Here is a 9306-nt window from a genome sequence, read left to right on the forward strand (position 1 = left end):
AAAATAATAATAACAATTTTGTTAAAACATTTAACGAATCATAATCAAACTTGAAAGTGAATTTGATGGATAGCAATTTCCCATAACACAAAGGCATTTACAGATTGCACAGAACATTTCAATTGAGACCATGTATGGTGTACGGGCAGGTGCTTGAATAAACACCATGATCTACAATTCCGCAAATTTGAAACCATATTTGTCCCTTCAAATTTAGTTGTTGTATACAATAATCAAACGAATCAAAACTCACAAGCTTTAAGTAATTTCAGACCAACAAAATGTAGACAAGTAATTGCAGCCAGTAGTAGAGCCTTAGCAATTGAAACATATAACAATTAATAGGGCCAACAAGCTTAGCAACTATAAAAGATACTAAATCAGTTTATATTGGGACAAATCAACTTCAATCCCAAGTCCATCCTCACGAACCCAACTAATTTCCTCATTTTCATTCTCAACAACAGGATTGCCAACATCACTTTGCAAATATGTCTCAACATCCATGGTTGTGCCCATGTTATATCCATCTCTTGCAGTGGTAGAGATAACAACTTGCCAATCCTTATCAGTTGGATCTTCCACATAAAAAACCTGTGATGCTTGTGAAGCGGGTATAAATGGCTCAACATGAGGTCTCACATTTGCAAAATTGACTACAGTAAACCCATCAGCATCTTGTTTCATTCTCGAACCATTTGATATCCAATCACATTCGAATAACACCACCCGACGACCTCCATAAATTAATTCAACAACATTTTTCAAGACGCCGAAGTAAACTAGTTCACTCAAAACTGGATTTTGATCCCTTATACTTGCAAAACTGGATGTTGTTGCATTGACTGTAACACCACTATTCTGCGTTTTTCTTTTCTTCTCAACTTCGTTGGTGTGAAACCGAAATCCATTAACAACGTACTTGTCATGTTGGATTCCAACAACATTTGGACCTTTAGCAAGGAACCTCAAGTCTCTCAACACCGAAACATTTTGAGAAAGTTCTAACTTGTCAATTTCTAAAAAAAAAAAAAAAAGATGATGAAACTATATTTGAAATCCTACAATTCAAATTGTACTTAATATTCAGAATTTTACTTACATGTTCAGCAAACCAACAAGCAAAATTTTCGCTGTGCAAGCGCTCTTTTAGATGCTGTGGAACTTGAGGATGCCCTTCTTCTATCAATCTACGATGCTGCCTAGAAGTACATGAGTCAAAATTGTAATCATACATTGAATTCTACAATAAAATTTTAATGCATCAAGTTGTAGTTGAACTTACTCTATGTAAGGTGTGACAGCATCACAGTTAAATAAAATATACCGATGTGCTGTACTCAAGATATGAGCATCAAAGACTGTTGGCTTGCCCCTCCCCAAAGGATGTCCTGATTCAGAGAATATATCTAAACCCTCTTCAATTTCCTTATGTACTTCTTCATTTCTGCTTGGACGATTGAATTTTGTCTCAACATAGTCCGCAAGATACAACGAGCAAAAGTTTATGCATTCTTCTGCCAAGTAGCCTTGAGCAATCGAACCTTCAGGCCTACTTTTATTTCGAACATAAGATTTTAATGTTCCTAGGTACCTAAAGTATCATCATTCCAAACTCCCTGTTTAGTTCCACAAATCAAAGAAAGAAAAAAAGTAATAAACATTTAAGGCATAATTAGAATTACAAGCTGTACCTCTCTACAGGATACATCCAACGATAATACACTGGACCACCTAATTTCACTTCAATTGCCAAATGAATAGTTAAATGCACCATGATATCGAAGAATGTTGGTGGAAAGCATTTCTCAAGATCGCAGAGTATAACGGCAATTTCACTTTTCAAACGAACCACATCTCGAGGACAAATAACTTTAGAACAAAGCTGCCTGAAGTATCTACTCAATCGAATCAAAGGATAGCGCACTGATTTTGGCAAAGTCTTTCTCAAAGCTATGGGCATCAATTGCTGCATTAGGATATGATTATCATGACTTTTAAGCTCCGAAATTCTTGGTGGCTTTACTCGAACGCATCTTGAGACGTTAGCTGCATAATCATCTGGAACTTTCACTTTTTTTTAGCACATTGCAAAACATAGTTTTTTGTTTTTTATCCATTGCAAAGGAAGATGGAGGTAAGTAAACCTTTCCAGGTTCTGTCTCAATGGGATGCAGCTCTTTTCTTATTCCCATTTCTCTCAAATCACGGTGGGAATTATAATGGTCCTTTGCTTTATCCTCAATATCCAGCAATGTCCCCCAAATATTTTCACAAACATTCTTCTCAATGTGCATGAAGTCAAGATTATGTCTTAAGACGTTATCTTTTCAATATGGCAAGTCAAAGAAAATACTCCTTTTTTTCCAATTAAAAGGCAATTTCGGATTACCTTTCACAAGTTTTCCAAATTTAATTTGCAAGTCTCCCAATTCACTCACAATCATATCCCCAGTTTGTAAAAGTGGTCGCTTTCCATATTCTTCGGTGCCATCAAACAATTGGGCTTGCTTTCTAAATTTATGCTTACTATCTAAAAATCTACGATGACCCATATAGCAATGCTTGAAACTATGAGTCAACCGTCGAGCATGAGTGAACTTGTGACAAACAGGACAAGCATATTCACCTTTAGTGCTCCACCCAGATAACATTGCATATCCAGGAAAATCACTAATGGTCCACAACAGAGCTGCATGCAAATGAAAATTTTCTTTTTGGGATGCATCATAAATTTGAATGCCAAAATCCCACAATTCGGTCAATTCTTTAACTAGAGGCTGTAGATAAACATCAATATTATTCCCAGGAGAGGATGGTCCGGGTATTAACAAGGACAACATGAAGTACGGTTGCTTCATACACATCCACGGAGGTAAGTTATATGGTATTAAAACCACAGGCCAAGTACTGTGTGTAGAACTCATGTTGTTGAATGGATTAAACCCATCAGATGCCAACCCCAATCTAACATTTCGACAATCCTTAGCAAATTCTGGATGTAGATGGTCAAAAGTTTGCCAAGCTAGAGAATCAACTGGATGTCTCATACAACCATCTTTTGTACGTTTTTCCTCATGCCATCTCATTTGAGATGCAATTTTAGAAGACATAAATAGTCTTTGTAATCTAACTTTTAAAGGAAAATGCCACATTACTTTTTGAGGGATTTTTCTTTTTTCACCAGTTGGATTATTTTCTGAAGCAACCCACCTAAGCTCGTTACATATTTCGCATGAAGTTCTTTTTTCAGCACTGCCCCAATAAAGAGAACAATCATTAGGACATGCATCAATCTTTTCATTACCCTGCCCCAATGTATTCATCAATTTCTCAGCCTCATAGTAAGAAGAAGGCAAATTAGTCATGGCCTCCGGAAATACTTCTCTCAACAGCTCAACAAGCATATTAAAAATCTTGTTACTCATCTTACCAAGGCATTTTAGGTGAAGCAAACGAATAATGAAAGACAACTTCGAGAAATTTTTGCAACTACTGTACAAATCCTGTTGAGAATCATCAATCAATTTGTAAAATTTTTCAGCCTCTGAAACAGGAAAGTCCCCTTCTCTATTCAATTCATTTGTTCCATGTGGTATCTCAAATACATCATGGACCAAGTCTTGCATGTCATTAGTCCCATTTGAAACCCCAATTGATGTATTTTCAGAATTAGATGTGGCTTCATAGTAGTTTGAAAGTTCTCCACGTGCTATCCAATTATTATAACCCTTGATAAAGCCTACCACTTTCAAATGATCATATGCTTCCATTTTAGTCACACAAACACCCATGCCGCAATCTTTGCAAGGATACAAAATCAATCCGTCACAACTTGATCTAGAAAATGCAACGTTTAGAAACATTTGAAGTCCTGCCTCATACTTTTCACTTGTTCTTAGAAAATCCATCCAATTTTTATCCATACTTTTAATATAAATAAATGTCCTCCAACAAGCTTCCAAGAGCATGAAAACAACAACTACACATTAGTACTTAGAAAAGGCATAGGTTTATGACACGATTAGACCGTCAGTACATATTTATGAAGAAAAAGCATTCACCACAGAGAGACAGTGAAATGTGAAAGAAAGAAGAGAATCTATCTAGCTTTTTATTTTATACTCATAATCTTTTTTTGGTCCAAGGATTCTTTTAAGTTGCTATGACTATTCAGCTAATTGATCTAGAAACAGGACTAAATTGAGGAAAAAAAAAAACAGAACCCGTAAGAGTGCTATGTCATCCTAAACTGGGAGGGGTGGAAGTTCGAGTCAATCACACCTACATAATCAAATGGTACACCATTCGATCTCACCCATCTCAATAACGACATAATATTTGTTTGTCTATTCAATAATCTTGCTCAACAACAATCTGAACCTATCTGTCACGGATGCATAACCAACACATGACCAATGTGCAGTTCAACAAGAAGTCCATTAATTAGGTCCTTAAATATTAATTTTCATCAACCTATTTCTTAAACTTTTGCACTCGTCTTGCAAAAAGGTCATTCCAGTCACCCCATTGCTATTTTGATCTTCATCAAAGAGCTTCCAAGTCGATTTCTATTCATAGCCTAAACAGAGCTTCAATTACAACTATGTTTCATAGATTAACATTAAAAGAGATTCACAGAAAAAAAATGAAAAATAGGGGGGAATTGACATTTTATCAAACAGGTTATGGGCAACAGCTTCATTATGTTTACCACTTCAATTTTGGAACAAGATATGCGCACCTAAAGTATCTTCCCGCTTTCCCAATGTAGAGCTCCGTTCTTCAGCTTTTACTCCCTGCCTGCCCTTCCAAATGTCTTAGCCGAGGGATTTAAAGTTGAGGTTAGAAAAGATGAAGATGGTTGTTTGCGGAGATAGCTTCGATTGCTACCAACATTCTGGACTGGCCGAGATAGCTTGTATGCTGAGAGGTGAGAGAGATGAGAAGAAGAAAATTTTCACCAAGTCCTTTTGCCGGCAAAATGAAACTTCACAGTACTTCAGCAAGTGTTTTGGACCCAAACTAAAACGATGTCGTTTTCTGTGTTTTTTCGATTTTTTTTGGTTCATCTCACATTTTCCAGAGTGTCATCATAAGTTACCTAAAGGCACATTATTATTTGTACATCATGATAAAATAAAAAAATTATAATACATATTATTGAATTTATTAATAAGTGTCATGATATGTTTACTATAATGACACAAACCAACAAGTGTCCTTATAGGCATGTTAGGAAAGGTCATTTTTGTTGTAGTGCTACTTGAGAATGTTTGATCAATTAGAAAGAATTAAACACATGACTCAATAGGGTCTTAGTCGGAGATTTGTTGTTTTGTTGTACGACATCACATAGTCGTGCAAATAAGTAGTGTAGACAATATCGACAAACATAACTAATTCATTGAAGGTTTAGTTGTTTATGATTCAAAACCTTTTATTATGCTGTTAGTTTAGATGGCTTACGAAAGAGGAAAATTACTAAGGATTATTATTTCCGGGGAAAAAAAATTGCCCAAAAGTGAGTTGTGATCAGATTATGGGGAAAATTATTGTTAGTTCTGGTATCAGGAAATTGATGAAAGGCATCTTGACCATTCCAAAAGACAAATAACAAAGAAAAAAATATATGAAACAGGAACATAAAATTTATATAGTTCGATCAAATTGATTTACGTCCACGGACGAAAGAGGAGCAAATTTTCACTATGAAGAAGAGAATACAAAAGTATTAGCAAAGTGTTCCTAAACACAAAAGCACCTACTACTAAAATACAAGAGAGTTCAAAATATATCTCTTTAAAAGAAATTTGCCCAAAAGCTACTAGTTGCCAATGAAAAAATTTGAGAAAAGTGAAGGAACTTATTTAAGGTAAAGATTATGTGTACATGAATGACACTTTATGAAACTTGTGTTACACTGCATTCCTCTCATAGACTCTAACAATTTGTTTGAGATTTAATGAGAAAAGAAAAGAAAGTGAAATAAAGGAGGTGGTTTCTGTTGCTTAGGAGTTTGATGGGGACAAAAAAGAATGGAAAGCAAAAGATCTTGTAGGATCTTTTTGGTAGCTACAGTTGGAAAACTTCAACCCATATTTGGGCGGTAAACAAGCGAAAGCTCAGCAAAACTTGATAGAATTTTTCAAAATTCCACTTTCATCGTTAAATATGTATAGAACAAAATTTTAAGGGAGAATTGGAGTTTTGATCCCTAATGTATTACAAACACATGAAACTAGTCCCCAATCTATTGGGGAGAACAAATGCGGTCCCCAATCGATCCAATTTTGCTCGAAAGTGGACAATTGACTGGTTTTCTTCATTTTTTTTTTTTGCAGAAAACAAGTCATGTGAGAGTACGTGCCGGCAGTTAAAATCCTTTTCTCAATTTTTTTATGCGTGAAACCCCATAAAAAATTATTTCCAGCCTTTTGGTGCCCTACTTTTTAATTAGCAAAGACAAAACACAATTAGCAAATGAAGTTAATTATATTAATTAGTATTAGTCTACTATATAATTGAGCAGGGGGTAAAATTTTTGTTTAACAAAAGCAAAACCCAATCTATCCCTCTTTTTCTTTTTGTCGTTCTCTCTATTCTTCCCCAACTGTAGAAAAAAACCCTTGTAGCCAAATTCAATTATCGGCACGTGACAAAGACTTGTACAGATTGGAATTTTGTGCTTCGGGTTTCCTCATCCTTCACACTGATGGCATAATTTTGACAGATTTGTCTTGTCTTCTTATCTGGTTGTATGTTATCATGATATCAGAAAAGCTTTGCTACTGCAAGTTACAAGCAATGATTATTACCTCTTGGACACACAAAAACCTTGGAAGAAGGTATTTTAACTGCGGCATGAAGAAGGTATGGGCTATCTCAAATTCTTGCTTCCACTTCTGAATTTTATGTTTTTTCTGAAGCAATATTTTTTTGACCGTGAAGGGCAAAAGAGATGAAAAAGTTGCAACTATTTCGAGTGGTATGATCCGATAATGTGCCGAAGATCCACTGCTTTGATACCTGGTTTGCTGCGGAGCATGAATGCTAAGGATGCCACAATCAAAAAACTAAGAGCAAGGGAAAGAAAATTAGTGTCTGCAATTGTGTTGTTGGCACTGTTGTTGTTGTTTGTTTTGCTAGTGTAAAAGGCCAGAAATTAGGATGGAATAGCTATGTTTTACAGGATTGTAACAAGCTACTAGTAATCAGCAATGGGTGATTGTGTAGGTTGGGATGTATTATATTACTAATAAGATATCAGTAATGTTGTATTCAATGCTATTTTGTACTGTAATGAAGGCATTATTAAGGCATTTAAAGGCCAAATGAAGGCAGTATTTCCAAATTATCCCTGTAAAAATTTAGATAGTTTAGATTACAAAACAGATTTGTAATCTAAAAAATATATGATGGTCGTGTAATCCCAAGGGAAACTAATGTTCTGCAGCTTTTCACCAGTAACCAGCAGCTTAATATGATGCAGCATCAATGAAATTCACCCAAAAAATGGAAAAAGAAACAAAAACAAACATCAGCCATGTCTTTGCTTCTTCTTCACTAACTCCCTGTTCCTTCAACTCTAGTACTCGCCAGCCAAATAGTCAGGCAGAAGGTGGATTTAAAAGCAAAATTCTGTGAAATAACAACAATGAGTCACATTTTGACTTGCAGGACAAAAATAAAACCTCAACTACACCTGAACATCATCTTATCACTTTCTTTGCTCAATTCAATTGCAATAAAACCAACAATCTTTAAATAAATAAAACCATAAAACCTCCATTTCTGCCATAAAATCATAAAACCCATAAAACCATAAAACCTCCATTTCTGCCATAAAAACAAAAAAAACTGTAAAACCTCAACAACAACAATTCTGTCATAAAACCAGCAATCTTTAAATAATAATATTGCAATTCACTTCTTACAACCATGAAAAAGGGACCTCCATTTCTCCCTTACAAAATATATGACAAAAAAAGTACAAAATAAGCTGCATTGCAACATCTACATTACTTCCAACATAATAAAAGAAGTACCAAGTCTACCCAACAACAAATGAAATACATAATTAATTTATTTTTGTTTTTCCTTTAACATCAGACTTGTCACCACATTCACTGGTCCTGGGGAGTCCGAGATGAATATGAACATCCCTAATTCTAAATGGTGCAGAAGCAATGGGAGCAACTGGTTGGCTGATATGTGCCACATGTGGATCTGAAATTCCAAAAACCTCATACAAGTTAGGCTCAGCAACAGGGGCAGAAGAGGTAGTATTGATCTATCAGTAGCTTGTTGGCTATTTTGTGATGAAGTTACTTTCTTTGCTACACTCTAGTGCTTTTTCCCTACACAACAGTAGTATGAATAATGAGTATGTGCAATAGTTATGTTGGTTAGAATATAAAATCAAATTCTGAAAATAAGAAAACTGTACAGCTTTTTTCACTGCTCTTCTGGTTGTCTTCTTAGTAGTGGAGCCAATACCTTCAACCTAGAACATGAGATTAAAACCATTATCATTAAGCAAATAGAAAATCACAGGACTTGAATTCAAATATATCATATCTTATCACTCACAGATATGTTATGGTTTGTATCCATTTGTGACAAGTTTCTTTCACAATGTGCTTCATGCAATCTAGCAGATGACATCTGTGATAGACTTACATCTTCACCACATTTTTGTTGCCTAAGCTTGTATGTTCTTGTGTTATGACCCTTTTCCCCACAGTAAGTACATTTACAGATTTGTCCAACTCATCTTACTTTAACTCTTTTATCTTTCATTTCCTACACCTCATCAGTAGATTTTCTCCTTTGTTTCTTGGGTCTTCCTGGTGCTCTTCCATACGTTGGTAAGAGTGGGGGCTGGACATTCACATCTGCCCAATCTTGCTCTCCATGAAGAGGTAGTATATAGGGCTCATAACACTTGAGATAAGTGTGCACTCTGTAGCAATCATCAACATACTCCATTGGATCCTTCATTGCAATCCAAAGTGCTGAAATTGCATGATAGCAAGGTATCCCTGTCAAGTCCCATTTCCTACAAGAGCATATCTTCTCTTCAATGTTAACTGCATATTTTTCATCATAGGGATCAGCAATTTCATAATTAACTTCATTGGATTTGTAAGGCACACAATAAGTTGTCTTATCTATATTCTCCATCATTTTTTTCCTAATTTTTGGGCAGACTGCAAATTTGCTCCATTTTTTTCTGGCTCTGTCTCTGTTTTCCTGCATTCTTGACATCATAAAATATCTCAATGACTCCATCATTGCAACAAT

The 9306-nt window shown here is 35.4% G+C and overlaps 1 protein-coding gene across 1 annotated transcript; it reads right to left on the reverse strand.

Annotated features, from left to right (window-relative positions):
- Nucleotides 1–375: 375 nt before the first annotated feature.
- On the reverse strand, nt 376–3794 carry LOC113705951 (uncharacterized). The gene is made up of 6 exons (XM_072062765.1): nt 2442–3794; nt 2148–2282; nt 1695–1969; nt 1286–1594; nt 1103–1202; nt 376–1008 (listed from the first exon to the last, which is right to left on the reverse strand). The coding sequence occupies exons 1-6, from the start codon at nt 3792–3794 to the stop codon at nt 376–378; spliced, it is 2805 nt and encodes a 934-aa protein (XP_071918866.1).
- Between the last annotated feature and the right edge of the window lie 5512 nt (nt 3795–9306).

Source organism: Coffea arabica, chromosome 8c, assembly GCF_036785885.1.
Source record: "Coffea arabica cultivar ET-39 chromosome 8c, Coffea Arabica ET-39 HiFi, whole genome shotgun sequence".
NCBI classification, from domain to species: domain Eukaryota; kingdom Viridiplantae; phylum Streptophyta; class Magnoliopsida; order Gentianales; family Rubiaceae; genus Coffea; species Coffea arabica.

Bases quoted from the DNA above. Each gene is read 5' to 3' on its own strand.
- LOC113705951 (XM_072062765.1), bottom strand. From the start codon at position 3,794: ATGGGTGTTTGTGTGACTAAAATGGAAGCATATGATCATTTGAAAGTG. The intron at 2,283-2,441 runs GTGAGTGAATTG...CACATTGAGAAG, and splicing joins TACAAACTGGGGATATGATT to AATGTTTGTGAAAATATTTG. The intron at 1,203-1,285 runs GTAAGTTCAACT...ATGTACTTCTAG, and splicing joins GCTGTCACACCTTACATAGA to GCAGCATCGTAGATTGATAG.